The 21,399-nt window shown below is 36.6% G+C and overlaps 1 protein-coding gene across 1 annotated transcript; it reads left to right on the top strand.

Moving 5' to 3' along the window:
- The first annotated feature begins 8,717 nt into the window (after nucleotides 1-8,717).
- On the top strand, nucleotides 8,718-11,933 carry LOC140841380 (BTB/POZ and MATH domain-containing protein 2-like). The gene is made up of 4 exons (XM_073208744.1): nucleotides 8,718-9,322; nucleotides 10,343-10,691; nucleotides 11,094-11,370; nucleotides 11,593-11,933. Exons 1-4 carry the CDS (start codon nucleotides 8,904-8,906, stop codon nucleotides 11,769-11,771), a joined length of 1,224 nt encoding a protein of 407 aa, XP_073064845.1. The 5' UTR covers nucleotides 8,718-8,903; the 3' UTR covers nucleotides 11,772-11,933.
- The last annotated feature ends 9,466 nt before the right edge of the window (nucleotides 11,934-21,399 follow it).

The raw sequence follows: 21,399 nt of genomic DNA, 5'->3' as shown, positions 1-21,399 counted from the left end.
CATCTTTTCCTCGTCTAGCTCGTCCTCCTGCTTTTCAGTAGTGAGAGTGGCCTCCAATGGTTCTTTCAATCCATCCTGCATAAAATCACAAACGAGAGAATCCAAGACATCAATACGAAAACAACTATCATTGTGCATTGTGTGCTTGAGAGTATTGAAGACATCAAAAATAATTTCTTCTTCTCCAACTCTCAGTCTCAATTTCCCCTCTTCAACATCAATCAGTGCTTTCCCTGTAGCCAGAAACGGTCTCCCTAGGATTAAAGGCATCTCTAAATCTTCCTCCATGTCAAGTACCACAAAATCTGCAGGAAAAATAAACTTATCCACTTTCACCAAAACATCTTTGATAATCCCACGTGGATACTTGACAGATCTGTCAGCCAGCTGCAACGACATCCTAGTTGGCTTGGGTTCACCTAATCCCAGTTTCCTAAACATAGAAAAAGGCATCAGATTAATACTCGCACCAAGATATCACATAGAGCTTTATGAAAATTAATGTCACCAATAATGCAAGGTATAGAGAAACTCCCTGGATCTTTTTGCTTAGGAGGCATCTTGTTTTGAACTAAAGCGGAGCAACTTTCAGTCAAATTCACCGTCATATGATCTTCTAGCTTCCGCTTATTTGCTAAGATATCTTTCAAGAATTTTGCATAACTTGGCATATTCAATAAAGCATCAGCAAAAGGAATGTTAATATGCAATTTTTTAAATAATTCAAGAAATTTACCAAATTGTGCATCTAATTTAGCTTTCTTCATTGCTGCAGGAAAAGATGGAGGGATAAAAATTTTATTCTGTGCAATAGGTGTAGATGTAGAGTTAGAAGACTTACCTCCTCGATTTTCCACCTCATCCTCACCGTGCTTGGTCTTTTCCTCATTAGACTCGAGTGCTTTTCCACTACGCAATTCCACAGCCTTCACATGTTCTCTTGGGTTAGTTTCCGTGTTGCTTGGTAAAGCTCCTTGCTCCCTATTAGCAATCAACTTAGCCAATTGTCCAATTTGATTCTCTAACCCCTTTATGGATGCATCTTGGTTCTGAAATCTCGTCTCTGTTGCAGAAATAAATTTAGTCATCATTTGCTCTAAATTGGACTTCTCCTCCCGAGGCGGTTCTGGCTTGAATCCTTGGTGCATCCCATATGGTGGACCTCTTCGTTGGCGATTTTGGTTGTTTTGACCTCATCATGAAAAGTTTGGGTGATTCCTCCATCCCGGATTATATGTGTTCGAATAAGAGTCATTTCTAGGATGGTTCTGGAATCCCACTTGTTTTACCGGTGCTTCCTCAGGCACATAGAATGGATTGCCATCTTGGCAATCCTGCACGTCATGCTCACCCCCACACTTATCACAGAAAATTTCTTTCAGACGCATAGCCGACCCACTCATGCTCATCCCATCAATCTTTTTATTCAAAGCCTCTAACTGTGCTGAAACCGCCGACAAATCATTAACTTGATTAACTCCAGCACCTCGTCTCTGCCTATCAGACTGAGGATGATAGCTACTAGCAGCCATCTCCTCCAATAACTCATATCCTTCCTCAGCCGTTTTTCTCAGCAAGTTACCACAGGCAGCAGCATCTATCATAGTACGGTTAGGAGTAAGCAGACCGTAGTAGAAAGTTTGAACAACTAACCCAAGCGGCAGCTCATGGTGTGGACATCTCCTCAACAAGTCCTTGTAGAGCTCCCATGCTTCGTAAAGTGACTCTTGCTCAAATTGAGCAAAAGTAGTAATGTCGGCTCTAAGCTTCATAGTCTTCGATGGAGGAAAGTACTTGATCAGGAATGCCTTTTCCATATCCTCCCATGTTGTAATAGACCCTACATGCAAACAGTTTAACCACAACTTAGCTTTATCTCTTAGTGAAAATGGAAATAAACGCAAACGAACAGCATCATCAGACACGCCATTAAACTTAAAAGTATTACAAATTTCAAGAAAGTCAGCTATATGAGAATTAGGGTCGTCAAGTGCACTTCCCCCAAATTGGACAGTGTTCTGAATCATCTGAATGATAGCTGGCTTGATCTCAAACTGATTAGCTCGGATGACTGGTCTTACGATGCTTGGACGTGCTCCATCAAGAGACGGTTGTGCATAATCCATCATCGGTATACACCTTGGCTCCTCTCTGTGTTGATCGTCTTCCATTCTTTCCTTCACTCTTTGCTGCTGTAGTCGACGTCTAGCTGTGCGTTCAATCTCGGGGTCAAAAGGCTCAAGCTTAAACTCGAGTGATCTTCGCATGCACCACAAGAAAAATCTGCAACACAATGAGAGTATCAAATAACAATAAAATAAATAATACTAAAGAATTTAAATGAAAAATAAAAAATTGTGAATCAACAGTCCCCGGAAACGGCGCCAAAAACTTGATCGAGCAAAACTTGCACAGTGAATAGTCCCAAAATTTATTTTATAAATGAAAGCTCGATTTAAATATCGCAAGTGCACGATAGTCAAGTTATAATAAACGTAAGTGAATACGAGTATCGTTCCACAAGGACTGCGTGACATTATTTTTATTTTCAAGTAAAATTTCTTTAGCAACGATAAAATGAGTTGATGATTAAACTAATGTAAATTAAACAACTAAAATAATTAAAATGCAAAGAACACGTATTCAAGAAAGCAATGATTAATTTGGATTAAATCGATTGAGAAATGAATTTGTTGGGAATTAGCAGTTCACCTACCACTCGTGTTTAAATAATTACACTCGACTTTTACTCGTGCATTCGACGGAATTCCCTAGACTAATTAATATACTCTGTCGAGCTATATTAATACTAATCATAAACATGCAGTACTCAAGTCTCCTCAATTATTTAACAGTTCAAGATTGCATTACATTCTATGGAATCCACTAGCTTTCATCCGGGTGAACTATCAATATCGACACGTACCCAATTCCGTATATCTACTAAAATTGTAAATCTGTGGTTTATACTATTTGATCCTATTTTTAATTGTTCTATCGAAATCATCAACAACATGAAATAATCAAAGGAGGTTAGCTAGGCTTCGATTGAAACAAGAAAGAACAATAGCATAAACAAATCACTAATAAAAACGTCGAGAAATAATGTTAAACACCGAGTACGGGGTAGGATCCCCTCAAATCCTAACAAATCTAGAGTTTAGCTACTGAAATTCATGATAAAAACCAACAATCAATGTAAGAAATAAAATACTGAATAATGAAAAAACTAAAGATGACGATGGATGACGGCCACGACGCGTGGAAATCTCGAGGTCTTTGAAATCTCCTTTCTCTAGCCTCTCCTCCAAGAAAAGTGATGAAAAATATGATATATTCTTCCAAAAAGGAGGCTGATCTCGTGTATTAGGTTTAGGTGTCGGATAGAGTCCATGAAAAGTTGGAAACAAATCTTCCCGAATCTCGCTTCTCGCTAGGGCGGTATATTTTGACCGCCCTAGCGAGAGGTCCTCGCATAAACTTCCTCGAGCATGTCCCTGATTTCGCTGGTGACCGCCCTAGCGAAACACTTGCGCATAAAATCCTCGGCCAGACCAAAATGCTCGCTGGAGCGGTCACTTTTGACCGCCCTAGCGAATCCTCTTCGATATTTTGACAAATTTGCTCCCACTTTTTGGTTCAATTCCTACAAAATAACCACAAAATACACGAGATCAATCACATGCTAAATAATGCTAAAAAATGCAGAATTAAACTAAAACAAACTAATATGATGCATGAATGCGACTCAAAACCAACACTAAAAACACGTAAAAACGAGTCCTATCAATTACAAAGTGCTATTTAAGCTCGAGAATGTAGCCTTGAATGCTACTGATATAACTAGTAAACGTGAGCTTTTAGCTTCTGAATGTGAGTAGATATTTTAGCAGCGTAACAGCAAGTAGAATGCAATAGCTGAAATCAGTCGTATTGTCTTCGGTTGCTACCTTCGATTATTTATAGGCTTTTCTCTCAACGGTAACATTAAAGGATATTTGAATATTCTAACCGTTGATTTCCACGTCGATATACTCTGACAGTCGTACACTGCTCATTCTGAAATGTGGCGTTCCACTACTAGTTGCAGGTAGTTGTACTATTTGTCGGTTGTCGTTTTCAACTGATGACGTGTACAGCTGAGAGATCAGCTGGTAAAGAGTCAGTTGACGAGAATGACTGAAGAGATGTTCAGCTGAAAGAGCAGCTTGATAGAGAAAACATCTGTTCAGTTATATTTCAGTTGTGTCAATCAGTTAGTTGGATTCGGTTGCTTAGTTCACTTGGTTTATCTTTTGTCAAACACCGGAATTAAGTTTCCAACACAGTCCCTTTCTGATCAGCTTACCTCTGACCAAGAATGGGTTTTGATTCATTTCCAAATAATACACATTACCAAATCAACTCAGATATTTAGGTAAAATGTAGTTTCAAAAACAGTAAAAACATACTGTAATATTAGCATATACAATGTAATTCAACATTATAATAAATTACATGCTAGCATTCACATGCAAGGAAAGAGAATTCATTCTACCCCGCTCACTAGCTTCTATCTCAGTCTCAAAAACCTACAGTTCTGGACCTATTGCACTGATACCACCTGTTGTGGTGACCCGGACGCTAATTCATTTCTTAATCATGATTACTGTCAAATATAGCATATAAGAAAAGTGGGACTAAAAATTTTCTTTTAAATTATAAAGGCGGAAACGTAATAGTACTCTATCTGATATACATGCGAATATAAAGTACAAGTTATGTACTGCATGTCTCAATCTCAGCTAGGATCAATGACTATATATCCAGTGGTGAATCCTATTCTGCTTCTGGGCCCGGATCTCCACGCTAACTATCATCTCTCATCCTCTTCCTGATCCTAAGCATGTCCCACCTGTTGTCAAGCACACATACAAACAAGACAACAGCCGGATAACTCCGGTGAGAATTTCATTCCAAGTATAAATCATGTATACATGCATTTCATATAAACAGATATAAACGCATGAAATAGATATTCATAACATGTGTCAAATCAGAAACGTAAATCAATATAAACTCTGAATATAACATGTATCAAATCCGACACATGAATCAACACAAACTCTGATTCATACTCAGTGACTCATGGACTCTGACTCGACTCGTCCTAATCTAGGGATCCCGATTGGAATAAGAACATACACCCACCTACACTTCCGATCGGGGTGGTGGTATGTTCTTATTCACGGATTTTGGCCCTTTCCATATCCAACGTCAGTAATAGAAGAAACTCCAATTCTATCCACTTCGATATGACCAAACATCCGGTGTCTTGATCTATCCGTCACAGACTTTGGCATTTTCACCAATATCTTATCCTGTGACAATGTGCAATGTGTCAGTGACGATTCCATCACTATCCGGCACTACTGTCACAAGATCACTCATTTACAATTAGGCGTATCCACTTATGACTCAATATATAAATCAATAGATCAAAGATATCAATCTCATTCAATTGCAAATAACAATGCAAAAAAATAAAGTATGCGATTTTGGGAAACTCAAGTCAATCGGACTCGAGTTGTGCAATATCGCATCAACATCAATTTATACATTTGTCTTCTCGGTCTGACAAAGTCGAAGTCTCGAAGTCAAATCTGTCCATACCCAATCTGGCAACGACAATATCGAATAGGCACAATATCAATATACATTCTCATATCAATACCAAATATACTGTGTCAATGTTCAACTCAATTCAAGACATGTTCAGATCAATACTCAAATCAAAACCCAATCTGATTAATATCAACGACATACGATACAATCTCAACCAATACAGAATCTGATCAATATCAATCTACTGAAGTTTCAACGGCATCACAATATAATCTCAATAACCCCGTCAATCTCAACATCACGGATATAATATCACAACTCATAATCGATATTATTACCAATCATAATGTTTAATAGTAACAGATTATAATCTCAATTCTGTACAATCTCGCAATACCGGCAATACAATATCATTATATACAAATCAACAACTCATCTAATCCAAATATGAATAATATCAATATAACCAGCGATACAGTATAAATCAGATATTAGTTCCAACACCTCATAATCGATAACAACACAATTCTGATATCAAATCGGTCTAGTCACAATCAAATCAACTCTGAAAATTCATAACAATTTCATACGGTATCTGTTCTTCGATCCAGTTTTGATTATACAATGTCTGATATGGCAAGAACAACATATATGAATTCTATCCGATTCTGGCAATACCATAATTTCAAGACATATCGAAACGTAGTAAAACTTACGTTCAGTTGTAGCATGCGTCGATAGGAACTCGGTGTTGCACTCGGATTCAAAATCTGACGGACGGATCTTTACCACGTCGATAGGCTCCCTGTCGCGCATATGCGCGAGGTGTTCTGTCCTCGCACATATTTCGTGTTTTCTTCCATCTTTACCGGTCCAATCATTTCCGTCAATGATCACATCAATTATCACCAAATCATTTCAGATTATGGTAATCAAAATCTCGGGCCTTACACTAGGGCTCTTATTTATTTATAATCTTCTTCTTAAAAAAATAAATAATAAAAGCCTCCTATAATCACTTAATTAATGTGCTTAATCAATCATAATTTTAATTAATAAATTAAGTCCATTAAGATTAATAAATTAATAGGTTTAAATTAAAAAGGTTTAAAAAAACATATGTCCAAAAATCCAATTCTAAAATACATAAAATTCCTTGCTCCTTCTACTTAATTTAAATATTTTTCTTAACAATGCTAAAATTCTTAAAATATTTAAAATAATATTTTCTAAACTAAAAAAAATTTTTGTTTTAAATTTTTAATTCTTTAATCATTTCCAGTCCTCCGTCCCCCGCCAACCACCGATATTCGTCTGAAAATATTTAAATCATGAAATCAAACAAAATTACACAATTACTCATTTAGTCACTTAAAATAAATAATCAAGCATCAACCTTATTTTAAATAATTAAAAATAATTATTTAATAAAAATATTTTCTCTTATTCAGCCATCGGTCTCCGTTCCTCAATCGCAACTCGAATATCCTTTAGAAATACATTTTAATGCAACCATGTAGAAAAATATATTTTAAACATGTCAATATGAACAACATAATTAATTAATGTAATTAAAACAATTAATTGAAATACACAAGAATTTAATAAGTTGTATGCATGTGATTCGCGTGTACCTTTAAATTTCTGGGGCGTTACAAATATCTTCTCGCAACCACATAATTTTTCAAATAAATCCTAAACTCGTTGCATCTTTAAAATTCCGACCTTCTCCATATACAAATACACCAAGCCTCAATGGAGTTTGCAAATTGAATTATTTATTGTTATATTTGCACGATCCATTTCATATTCAGTGGAAGACATATAAAATCAATCTATGCATTACAATACTTCCACGAAATCAGTAATAAAATCATTGTAGTATTTATAGTTTAATCATGTTCGAAACATCATCATCATCATTCAAAGTCACATACATCTTCTCATTAAGAACTATATATTTCAAAAAACTATATCTCGCTTAATCAATCACACCACACTTTGTCGATAGACACAAAAATAAATCTATTGATATCATGAATAGTTTAATGATGTCATGTACAACTTCTCATAATAGCAATCGAGGAAGTACCTCCGGATTTCATATATGTCGTGCTTTATCAATCCATTCAATCAATACGACTTTAAATGCAAAATCGTATAATTAAATAAGCAAAATCATACATTGGAGCTCATCTGTATAGAACAAATGGAGTGGGAAGTGAATGAAATTATACAACTAAACAAATGCAACGAATAACCAACAACTGCACAACAATAAATATTGCGCTAAAATGTGAAAACTATCGAAATTTTAGAAATAATTCACATGAACATGACACATTAAAGGAACATCATTATCCAATCCTCAACAATCAATACTCAAACAAGGAAAAAAAAGGAATTTTTTTTCTCCTGGCTCAATAAAGGCCTTCCAAACTAGATTATTCCACGGAAGCTGAAAACGAGCCCTCGCCCCAGAGGGCACTCCTCGATATTGGAAATCGGGCATTCGAGTCAAGGGAACCCTGCCTTCTCTGATCCATTCGACACGTACAATTTCTTTTCCATCGATACGTCCTGCTTTGCATTATAACATATCGACAAAATGAGTTTCAACGAGCTCTAATCTGCACAAAATAAACCTATAATCTGCAATAACTAACATCAAATGACGGCAAATTTGAAAAATAAAACTCAAATATTCACATTAAGGAGCTTAAATGACCAAAAAAATTCCGGAAGGGAAATTATGACTGCACCGTACACACACACGAGTCGGTAAATTGGTAAACGACGGAGGATTGTCGCCTGACGACAACGACGGTCGGAAAAAGATAATTTTTAAGCACTAATACACGTTAAATTGTGAGTGGGAGCTGCAAATATATAGAAAAGACCGATTCTTAAATGGAAAAATTAGGCAAATGAATTAAAGGTTGAAGTTATATCTCTGATTGACCTTCCAATGAAGGTTATTGCTAGTCTCGTATGATATCTTTTGAGCCAGAGTTTCCTTTCTCTCCCTCTGGCCATTAGTTTTAGAGCTCGACTCTCGTCGGAACCCTAAGCATCCAGTGCCTATAATTCCAAGATTTCCTCTCCCTACTCTATATCCTTAGACCACTGGGCCCGCTCTACGTTCAGATTCCCCCTTTATCTATCCCCTTTTCCCCCAAATTGCCTTCTCTGCCTCTTGTTTTGGACGTTAACCCTTATAATTTCGGCTTCAGTTTCAAATATAGCATCTCGTGTGTAAATCTAATCTCGGATTTCAAGGGTTTAAAACTTTTGTTGCGATGGGAAGGGTTTGCAACGCGGCTGCGAAACCAGCGTCGTCATCTGCTTCACACTCGTCAGCTGCGGTGACGACATCAACATCCATCACGGAGACGGTAAATGGCTCGCACGATTTCAAGATTAAGGGGTATTCCTTGTCAAAAGGGATTGGGATCGGCAAATACATAGCATCTGATACGTTCATGGTTGGCGGGTATACGTGGGCGATTTATTTCTATCCAGATGGAAAGAGCGTGGAGGATAATGCAACGTACGTTTCCCTTTTCATTGCCCTTGCCAGTGAGGGTTCGGACGTAAGGGCGCTTTTTGAGTTGACCCTGTTGGATCAGAGTGGGAAGGAGAGGCACAAAGTGCATAGCCATTTTGGTAGGGCATTAGAGACTGGGCCATATACGCTGAAATACCGTGGCAGCATGTGGTCAGCTTTTGTTTCTTTTTGGATATTTTTTTTTAATATTTCGTCAGGGATTTGTGTTTTATTTCAGATATATCCCTTTGATTAACATATAATGATGTTTTTTTAATTGGTATCACATTGGTACGGTTCAATTTTTTCTTGTTAATGAGAAGTGAGGCTGTCTATCTGGACCCAATAATTGTGTGTGTTAGCTTGTCCGACGTTAGCGTGTCTTCCTTTTGACGTCTTTTCTTTATTTTTAAGTGTGTTATAAAATCACGGAGTGATGATTGTATTTATTCAAATACCATGGCTAGTATTCTGCGCCGAGTTTTGTTACTTTATGGGTAGGATTGAAGTTTGAAAATGAGAGATGAGGTGGTCAATCTAAGTAAGAGTGCTTGGATAACTATTTAGGTTCTTGCCATTTTGTCCTCACTGAAGTGTTGACCACCTCATCTCCCATTTTTTCATGGTAAAAGCTTTGATATTTCTTTTTGCAGAAAGTCTTGGTTGTATGTTGGATAATGTGTATTTTGAAGTTGATGTAACAAGTACTATTCTGAAGCGTGTTTGTAGTTTGTTTGTTCTGGAAACTATTATCATTTCTATTAACGTATGATTTGATCTTGTTCCTCAAACTTATATACCGACACATCAGTTTGTTATTTAAATAAACTAATCAAAGCGTATTACACCACTATATTTTTCTGTATCAACCAATAAATATGCTTGCAAGAAGTGTGAGAATCTAACTCCGGGAAGACAAATGGCTAATCTTTTGGATAGATTATTTTACTTAGTCCAGAAAATTATGCATTATATACTTGCAAAAATAAATTTCATTGATGTTGATCAGTGATCTGTCTGCATTCTTCTGTTAGTCGGTGTACCGACTAAATTCTGCTATCTATTTTCTTTCTTTCTTTCTCATAACATATGCATGATCTGCTTTCTTTATTACATTCACATCATATTTTTTCTCTAAGAGATCAAATGGCTGGCTACTAGGTTTAACATAATGATTAATCTTGGCCACAGGGGATACAAGCGTTTTTACAGAAGGGCTATTCTAGAATCATCAGATTACCTAAAAGATGATTGCTTACTAGTTCATTGCTGTGTTGGTGTTGTTAGTTCTCGTACTCAGACACCTAAGGTCTATTCTATATCATTACCTCCATCAGACATCGGTCAGCATTTTGGGCAGTTGCTCGAAAGTGGAAAAGGAACCGATATAAATTTTGAAGTTGATGGAGAAGCATTCGCTGCTCACAAGTTGGTGCTTGCTGCTCGCTCGCCAGTATTTAGAGCTCAATTGTATGGCCCAATGAAGGATGAAGATACCCAATGCATAAAAATTGAAGACATGGAAGCACCTGTCTTCAAGGTTTGTTGCAACTTCCTTTTCCAGCCTATCAGATATCACTTCCTTTAAACAGTTGAAGATTTTTTTCTTGAATTTTGCCTAGAATGATTTCTTAAAAATATCAATTAACTTTTCCTAGGTTTTTTTTTATGCTTTTTCGGATTTGTCAATGTTCATCATTTGCCATTTTTTTGTCTATTTTTTTTGTACTACTTAAACAAGTGAAAATGTTTCAAATTCCAATCAATCTTTGTTTCCTTTTTCTTCATCACTGAGCTTGGTTTACTCGGTTTACTTTTAATGAATATATCGGTTCTGATAATGATTTAATGTTTCAAGCTTTTTAAAATCTTTGATCTGATGAATTTCCATCTTTGGATTTTGTAAATTTTAAACTTGTATGTATTCATTTATTACTTGCAGGCTCTACTTCATTTTATATACTGGGATGTGCTACCTGACTTTGAAGAACTTACCGGTTTGAGCTCAAAATGGGCTTCAACTTTGATGTCTCAGCATCTACTAGCAGCTGCTGACAGATATGGCTTGGATAGACTCAGGTTACTCTGTGAGGATAAACTCTGTAAGGATGTCGCTATTAATACTGTGGCAACAACACTAGCATTGGCTGAGCAGCACCATTGTTTCCAGTTGAAATCTGTCTGTCTCAAATTTGTTGCATTGCCTGAAAATCTTAGAGGTAACTTGTGTTTAGTTCATTGTGTGTCCGAATTCATGTTCCTGCACCTTTCTTTTTCATCATTTTCATGCGGTTGTGACAACGTTGAAGCCTGTTTTATTTTTAGTGGAATGTTTCTCTTGAGCATGGTTAATTTTGGATGCAAGTGTTCCCACTTCTTTAGTCAAGTCCTCCTAATCGAAATAGTTGTCACCTGCTTACAAATGATCTTTATTTCTGCAGCTGTTATGCAGACTGATGGTTTTGACTACTTGAAAGAAAGCTGCCCTCGAGTCTTGACTGAACTGTTAGAATATGTTGCTAGGATCAATATACATAACTTAGCAGTTGTTAAGATGGAGACTGAAGGTATTCTTGACGGAAGTGATGCCAGTGGTCGTCGTGTTAAGCCGAGATTGTAGGAACCACTCGTGCTTATTACCTTCTATAGCTGACAAAAATGTGTAGTTTAGCTCCATCGTTAGGGGTATTACAAAGTATTTTTCCATCTGCAGCGGCGTATCTAGAGACGGTTGTAAATGTGTCTTTTCTTATTCCAAAATCTACGCATTCCACATTCCTTAGTTGTACGTGTGTTTTGTGTTTTGCATTTGTGTGCGCTTTGCTTTTGTCAAGCTAAGACGCTAATTCGATGTGGAACATTTTAAGAGTACCCATTCCGAATTTCCCAAAATGTCTATGACCGTCGTGTATGATATTAATGCATAGAAACTACTTCTAGGCTTAATGGGTTTGTGTGTGGCTACTCGAACGATTTTAGAGGACTTTGAACTACTTTAAATATAAAACCATTATCTGGTATGTGAGTTGACCGAATCGAGTTAAATAATTTTAAAAATTTAAGTTTGATTTTGGTTTGATTTAGATATATTTTAGCTCGAGTTCCACTAGATACACGAAATTTTTTGTTCAAATTTTTAATTCGAATTAAAACTTGAGTTTAAATTAGATTCAAAACATAAAATGTTTACAACCAGTAGTTTGGTGTATCGAAAATCTCTTTTTCCTTGAACGTAGTTGAATCAATATATACAAAGAAAAACCTAAATCAATACCTCTACTATATCTACTACATTGAAGGATCATTTGCGAAGCACCTTGAGGTGTTTCAAACAAAATATTTTTCAAGAGCTGTAATAGCTCGTGTTTTAAGGATGTATACACCGATGAATAAGATCGAGTTTGGAGTTAAAACCAAACGGAAAACACTCGAAATAATTCTTCGTTAAGAAACACTGATATACTTTGTATATCCTGTGTAATTGAATAACTGAAAAAGGGTAGATTAGCTTTTGCATTCATCAGTTCAGTTATGGTGACAACTGAACTGACGAATACTCTAACCGATTCAAACAATTTGAAAACAAAATTTAATCAGAAAAGTACAGAAGATATGCTTATGGATATTCAGAGACTTCAACTGCTCATACGTCACCCCTTCTACCATCTCGGGTAGGATTCACTAGAAGACTTTGATTTATACAACTCTTTGTACAAACCCACTCAGCTTAGCACTTACCCACTTCCTAACTGAACTCCTAGTTTAGACTGAAGACAGCATCTTTCAGCCAATACTTCTTGAACGTCTATGTGAGAAAGACTACATACACAAGTTTATTGTCTTTGTACAAGATTGTATTGAGTGGTGGTGTGTGTGTGAACTGATCTCCGAAACTACCCGAAAGTGTTCTCACACACTGAGTAAAATATGCTTATAAACTAAGCTCAACGTCTATTATTATACCTTTGATCGTATACATATTTGTATCTTTGTGCGTAGCTGGAGTCCACTAAGATAAGCTTGTATTGGTCTGCAATTGAATGGTTCTTAACTGATGTCCTAACTGGTCATCTGAACTGATTTTCATTTGGGCTGGTGAAATCAGTTGACTCGTCGAACTGATTTCACCAGTTCATTTGAACTGGTCAGCTGAGTTCTTCATCAGTTGAGCTCTTCATCAGTTGGCCGGGCTTCTGAAGGTCTTCTGCTGAACTATCTATCAGCTGGGCAATCAGTTGAATCGTTCTTTGAGATATCAGTTGAGCTGATTCAGTTTGGTCGATCAGTTGGTGTTTTCAGTTAACGTTTCGATAGCTTCAGTTTTACCTCGTTTAACTAATCAGTTCAAAGCCTGATCAGTTCCAACTATCTGTGCACTAAGGTAAATCATTAGAAACAAATAAACAAGTTTTGTTAAAATCAAAATCAAGATTGCGAACATGAAATGTTCCAACAATCTCCCTCTTTTTGATGATCACAAAACTTGAACAATTAAAACGATTTAAAATAAATTTAAACAATTAATAATTCTCCCTTTTTGTTATAATAAAAAATGTTTAAAAACATTAAAAAGAATAAAAAAAAACTTTCAGTTCGAGGGATAACAGAAAGAAAAGCTCCCCCTCAACAACTGAATAAAATAATTTGAAAATATTTTTTTACAGTTTGAGGGATAGAAAATTTAAAATCAGTTTTAAAGAATAGCCCCCCCTTAAGATCTTAATCAAAAACTCACCCTCAAAAATATAATCGTTATGCGATTAATGAAGTTTTAGTATCAATCAAGCACTTTGGGCAACTAATCTTAAGATAGCGGTTCAGTTATGTAAAGTCTAACTGGATGAACAAAATGTTTGTTTAAATAAATAATCGTCCCTTGTATTATACTTTTGCGCACATCAACAAGTGAAAGGGAAATTGCCACTCCACTGGCTGACTTTAAATAACATCAAACATCAGTTAATTTACACATAATATAACTGAATATACTAACAACTGGTCGCCTAGAATGCTTTGAATGCTGCAAGGATTTCGAGTTTCTTTTGCTAGAAGATCAACTAATTTGCCTTTGGACTTGATCTCTGTGCTGGCTAACTGGTCGAGCTGACTCAAACTGGACTCAAATGATGATGTTGAACCACATTGATCATCTATATTTGATCTAATATGGCAATGAAGCGGCGGTACTTCTGATGATTAACTTCCACTTAACTCATCAGTTTTAGCTGGTAGTTGGGTTTCGTCTGTTGATCAGTTGGACTGGTAGACTCGCAACTGAAATTTTGTCCGTTGAGTAGTTTAGATGAACTGCTGTCAGCTGAACTCAAAGCCCTGCAAGTTACTTAAATTAACAAAGTTAATGAATCGAGAGAAGTGGCTACAATGTTAGTTGCTGAACTGAGAACCTTATCTCTCCTCATTGAAAACACATAAAATATTTGAGAGGATTTTGAAATCCATTTTAAATAACATTTTGAAACAAATTTTAAAATATCATTTTTCAAATGTCCTTCTTGAAAGGGGTCATTTAAGGTGCCCAAATGCGCAACGGAAGTTTCAAAATTATTTTTGATACAAGAAAATCGACCACCTCAACCACTATAGTGTGTAGCAAATACAATAAAACACAAAATTTCATACATAGGGTGTTTTAGAATTTTTACCTATCAATCTTAAAAGATTGATGATGGCTCCAACTTAATTGTCAAACAACTAAGCTCTTCAATGACAAAATTGATCTACAAGTTTCCCTTGAGCACACCTTGCTCAAAATCAAGTCCCACCACCAACAAGCTAAATCCACTCAAATATCGAACTAGAAAAATTAGAGCATTTTTCATTTGAGAAGAGAGTGTTTTCTCAATAATTGAAGAAAGAAAAATTAAGGAGAATATCATGTAAAATTTCGGCCATGACATGTGGTGGAGGAGGGAAAGATGAGTTGTCTTGGTTGTATAAAAATTTGAAGCAAAAAGTTGCATGTACATGTCATGCCATTAACTCAAAAGTTGCCTCCAACCCTTCACCTTCCAAGCATGCAATTTGTTTGGGCTTGTAATAATTACAAGGCCCATGGACTTTTATTTAAATGTCTCAAACACATTTGAAACCATTTAACATTTACTTGACTTTACTCAAGCCCACTAGTTTAATAATTATTTCTAATTGGGCTCTACAAGGCCCAATGTTGTTTAATTAATTCAATGCTTGAATTAATTTAATTATTTGGACTCTAATAGGTCCACTAGTGTTTATTTAATTCAACACTTGAATTAATTTAATTTAGTCCATAATAATGTTTATGAAAATCACAATTTTCAAATACATTATTTATTTGGTCAACTTTTAATTTAGGAACACTTCCATAAATTAAAAGTTACATTTCCCTCATAGAAGTCATACTTCTATTTTTCCTTACGCTTATAAACTCCTTTATAAGCCGTTCAACACATTGAACTATTTTTCTTCTCAACGGGATCTAGAAAGCTAGTACTTGTGTGGTCCTCAATGATTCATTGATACAACTAGCACTGTTCACATATCCATGTGATTCGGGACTAAACATGTCCTTATATGAGCATACCCCAATTGCTCCATTCTTACTTATCAACTCCTTGATAATAAGAACGTCAGAACTCAAGTCTGATAGTACCCAACCAATCATGTTAAACGCCTAGCAGCATCGCTTACATGATTTCCTAGGTATCAAATGATAATGCCTGCAAGAACCATTCAGTTATGGTTAATGTACAGTACGATCACTTCATCTCATATATCCCGACCGATTCGACAACTATTGCTATATCGAGATCTGTCAAAGAATCGATACTATGTGTCATGTTGTAGTTGCATCAATGGTGTAATCTATGAAATCCCTTTCATAATTACCACCATACTCTAATTAGAAATTTCATACTACATATACATGTGATCACATAGGATATCCATACCCGAAGGTAGCGGTGAATCCCTGACTACAATGCATCGACTCCTATATGTTTCGACAAAACACCCAACCTTGCCACCTGATGACCTCATTAGAGTCGGTAAACAAGTCAAAGTGTAATGCTAGCACAAAGAGTCTCAATGTTATTCCGGGTCATAAGAACTAATGGTGTACAACCATAAACCAGGACTTTTCCACTCGATAAGTGAGAACCACACGGAAAGTCTTTTATGGAGGGTTGTTCAGTGCACTCTACAGGAGCACCTATCTGCATGTTCGGACATCACAATGTCCCCCTACCAATGAAATATGGTACTCACATCACTAGTCTCAAACTCGAGCGGCCTATATCCTTCTTAGCGGCAGCTGAATCGACTAGGAACTGTTTAGAATATATAATATTGCAAATATGAGTTTCACGATACTCATCATATGAGCATCTCATATTCTTTCTATTATTTGTATATTCAATGATTTTATCTATGCAACTAGCATGGGTTAAAGATGTGCCAAAACAATAATTTCAAATATTATTAAAATAAAGATTTTTTATACATAGAGTTTCATTATGAACACTCGACCAACACTTGGCTTGACGGGCACCTACTCTAACACTTCTTAGAATAGCTAGCTCTGATACCAATTTAAGGAATGTTTGCAAAGCACCATGAGGTGCTTCAAACAAAATATTCTCCAAGAGCTGCAATAGCTCGTGTTCTAAAAATGTATACACCGATGAATTAGATCGAGTTTGGAGTTAAAACCAAGCGGAAAACACTCGAAATAATCTTTCGTTAAGAAACACTGATATATTTTGTATATCCTGCGTAATTGAATAACTGAAAAATTGTATATTAGTTTTTGCATTCATCAGTTCAGTTATGGTGACAACTGAACTGACGAATACTCTAACTGATCCGAACAATTGAAAACAACAGTTAATCAGAAAAGTACACAAGATTTGCATTCATCAGTTCACCCCTTCTACCACCTCGAGTAGGATTCACTAGAAGACTTTGATTTATAAAACTATTTTTACAAACCCACTAAACTTAGGACTTATCCACTTCTTAACTGAACTCCTAGTCTAGGTTGAAGGCAGCACCTTCCATCCAACACTTCTTTAACGTCTATGTGAGAAAGACTACATACACAAGTTTATTGTCTTTGTGCAAGACTGTATTTGAGTGGTGATGTGTGTGTGTGAACTGATCTCTGAAAACTACCCAAAAGTGTTCTCACACACTGAGGGAAATATGCTTCTAAACTAAGCTGATAACACGATGAAGTGTTCCCTCTGGGCTGATTGCTTCTTGTAACCTGATATGCAATATGTGTGCCCATTCTTTTCACACACTCTATCATATGCTCTCTCTTCTTATTATATTTGCTGATGGTCTTGCGCTTATATAAACAGAGGCATTGAGACCGTACTTCAAGACTCATCACATGTGATCGTTCCAGCTTTGAATGCGTTCCTTGGTATATGTGTCTTGACTTTTTTGACATGCTTCCAGGAATATCTCTGCTTTAATCTCTGCTGCAACATCCATTATTGTACCTTTGATCATACAGATATTTGTATCTTTGTGCATAGCTAGAGTCCACTAGATAAGCTTGTATTGGTCTGCAACTGAATGGTTCCTAACTGATGTTTCTAACTGGTCATCCGAACTGATCTTCAATTAGGCTGGTGAAATCAGTTGACTCGTCAGTTGAACTGATTTCACTCTTTCAGTTGAACTGGTTAGCTGGGTTCTTCATCAGTTGAGCTCTTCATCAGCTGACCGGGCTTCTGAAGGTCTTCTGCTGAACTATTTATCAGCTGGACAATCAGATTGAAATGTTCTTTGAGATATCAGTTGAGCTGATTCAGTTTGGTTGATCAATTGGTGTTTTCAGTTAACGTTTCGATTGCTTCAGTTTTACCTCGTTTAACTGATCAGTTCCAACTATTTGCGCTGTAGTGCCCAAATTCAGTACACGTAAAACCCATGCATTTGTTTAAATGTTAAATTATTTATGTTTATGTGATGCACGTTAAATGTTTTCTTGAGTTTCATGTTTCAGACGATTATTCGATGTGGGATCGAGAAAAAGAGACCGACGACGATTTTTGGCAATATTAATGCGGTATTTTATTTTAAGTTAGGATTGGGGCATTTTAAATAATTTATTTAATTTTTAGCATTTTAAAAGCCTAATTAATTTATTAGGTGATTTTAAGATTTTAAAACTTTTAAAGTTAGTCATTGTGATTTTTATTTTGTTAAGTAGGGGATTTTGTATGAGTAAAGGGGATTAACTTTTAACTAGCATTTTTATTTATCATTAAACAACCTAATTACCCCTAATTAATCACACAAACACGGTATACACACTCACACACACTTACATGTTTTTACACACACCACATATACAATTTGCACACACACATATTTCCTACCATTACATTTAATCTTTTTGAAGAGAAAACCTAGGGTATTAAAAAAAAGAGCAGCCACCTCTCCCTTCTTTATTCCAGCAACTTTTCGAATGTTTTGTTGCAAGAAAATCGTGCCACGTTTGTCCCGGATCAATCCTCGCGCCTTTCTCGCTTCGGTATCGTCGTTTCGGTATTTCAAATCATCAAAAGGCATGTATATTCTTTCTTTTCTACATCGATCTTGTAATAATAATAATTTTGATGTTTATTGTATGAAAACCATGTGAATGTTGAGCAAATATGGTTGGATCACTTTTGAAACGTTTTTGGATCTCAAAACTCCAAGTTTTCTGTCAATTTAAATACTGCGACTTTTTGGTCGACCTTTTGGAAAAACTTTCCCCAAATAAAACGTATAACTTTTTGATTCCTTCGATTTGACAGTAAACTCGAAATATTTGGATAAGAAATGAGTGAGTTATGATTGTTTTCGTGGGACTGCTCAAACCCCGTTTTCTGAAAAATATGTTATTGATGAATTCTTGAAGTGTTTGAGTTGCAGGATTCGTAGGACATCTCTAGGCCATCACTACTGCGTTTAGACATGATGTGGGAGGTGTTCAAGTACCGTTTGAGGTTTCATTTCGAGTCGGGAATGGCTTGGGAAATAATAGAAACCTTAGGAAGAATAATGGTGTCGAAATCACGGATTTGTTGCGTTGCTTATGATTCGTCGTTTTGGAGATGTTGGGACATTTTGTGGAGTCGAGTCAGTTCCATAGTGTCCTAGGATGAGTCTCGAGGCGTTGTTCACTGTTTGTTTAATCGAAATTTGAGAAAATAAGCTTATAAGTCGTGGATTCTAGTGCACTCAGCGCTCGAGCGGGAATGTTTTACCGCCCGAGCGCTACTATTTCTGTCCGAGTGTAGGTTTCCAGAAGACCTGGCGCTTGAGTGGTAATATGTTACCGCCCGAGCACGGCCCCATCTGTGAGAGTGTTTGGTTTCCACTTATTTTCAAGTTCAAATAATGAGTTCATGTCTTTTATTGTTGGGAAATGTTCACACATCATTTTAGAGATTTTTCAGGGTTCGATGTCATGGTGTAGTACGATGATTAAACGAGGTCAAATCCCAAGTAATCTAGAATTTCATAAGCCATTTATTTTTTTCGGTGGTGAGCACGAATACCTACGTCTAAGTTATGCAATATAAGTGTTCGAACTCATGTTAGTATGTGTAGTAGTGGCCCCAAGCGAGATCCAACGAATCTCTCAATGCTAAGTAAGTATGTTCGACGTACAAAGAAAATACTTTTAAGTTTTTGAGGTATGCTAAATGTCTTGTGACAAAATTTATGTATGGAGATTGGAAAGCGGTAAAGCATGACCAGGGACCAATCCACCCCATTAAATTATGAACTGGTTTAGATCAAGATTGGAAAGCGGTAAAACATGATCAGGGACCAATCCACCCGTTAAAGCATGAACGGGGATCTCATGTATATGGCAGTGGATTTTTTCATGTCAGCCCATTACTGTGGTTTAGTCTGATCAGGCGTAATTATGTATGGGTTAGTTGCTTTGAAACATGCCTCCACGCAAAATGACGAAGTTTATGTATGTTTAGGTGTATACAAGTATGCAAGCATGTTTAAGAAAAGTTTCACGTTATGGACACGTCTATGTTGTGTATGTAGGTTCAAGCTTTTATAAGCATGTTAAAGTCCCATAGGTGTGCGTTCTATTTTAAAGCTGCATGTGATTTTATTGCGTATTACTTGTCACTTCTTGTTTATACTTGTTGAGTCTTTAGACTCACTAAACTTGATTGATGCAGGTGAGAATGATTTTGAAGAGACGAGAGGTGAGAACCAGTGAGCTGGCTTGGACTGAGCGGGAGGCTAAATCTGAGGACCGCCACGTTTTAAGCTTTTATGATGTGTTCAAAATACTCTGATTTCACCTTTTGATTACAATTTTAAACAAGTATTTTTCTTGAGCAACTTTAATTGTGTTCACAATTTTGCAAATACTTTTTGTTGGACTGTTCATTTATGATCACAGTTTGAAAGTTTATGGGTATTTAAGAAATTTTATTTTTCCAAAAATTTTAAAATAATTCAGAAGTACGGTACGTTACAGTTGATATCAGAGTGATGTTCTTGTAAAGGGTTATGCCTACTGCCAGTTGCGAGAAGCTCACGAAGCCACACCACAAGTCTGTAAGTCTTAAAGTATTAAGCATTGAGTAATGATTTCAGCATGTGCATATTTTAAGTTCAATTTACGTGCATCTTATGCTATTTATATTATGTTCATGCATATTGGGTTTACGTGTTGGGTAAATTGTTGGAACAGTATGCCTCCTAGACGCTTGATTAACAGGGAAGCAAGAGAAGAGGACAGAAAGTCTCGAGAGGAGGGAAGAAACGCTCCTCCTCCTCCACTGCCAGATATGCAGGCACATATGCTAGCAGGAATGACTCAATTCTTCGCACAGTTTGCGGGGAACCAAGCGGCAGTGGACACAAGGGCGAGGCCCAGACCAGAGGCAGTATACGAGAGGTTCAGGCGGATGAGCCCAAAGGAGTTTTCGTGGACTACTGACCTGATGATAGCCGAGGGATGGATTAATTCCATCGAGGTGATTTTTGCCTTTATGGAAGAGCACCACATTTCTACTAACCGGGGATGCCAGACTAGTGGTGGAAGAGCGCGTCCGTAGCAGTGAATTTACAGAACCTTTCTTGGGATGGCTTTAAGGAGGTATTCTATTCCAAGTACTTCGACACTGCGACAAGGGAGACAACAGTGTTGCAGAGTTTGTCAAGAAGTTTGAAAAGGGGTATCACTTTGTGCCCCTGATAGCTAATGA

Source organism: Primulina eburnea, chromosome 9 (assembly GCF_022965805.1).
Source record: "Primulina eburnea isolate SZY01 chromosome 9, ASM2296580v1, whole genome shotgun sequence".
NCBI classification, from domain to species: Eukaryota; Viridiplantae; Streptophyta; class Magnoliopsida; order Lamiales; family Gesneriaceae; genus Primulina; species Primulina eburnea.
This window is presented reverse-complemented; position numbering and strand designations above follow the sequence as displayed.

Bases quoted from the DNA above. Each gene is read 5' to 3' on its own strand.
- LOC140841380 (XM_073208744.1), top strand. From the start codon at position 8,904: ATGGGAAGGGTTTGCAACGCGGCTGCGAAACCAGCGTCGTCATCTGCT. The intron at 9,323-10,342 runs GTCAGCTTTTGT...TCTTGGCCACAG, and splicing joins AAATACCGTGGCAGCATGTG to GGGATACAAGCGTTTTTACA. The intron at 11,371-11,592 runs GTAACTTGTGTT...TTATTTCTGCAG, and splicing joins ATTGCCTGAAAATCTTAGAG to CTGTTATGCAGACTGATGGT.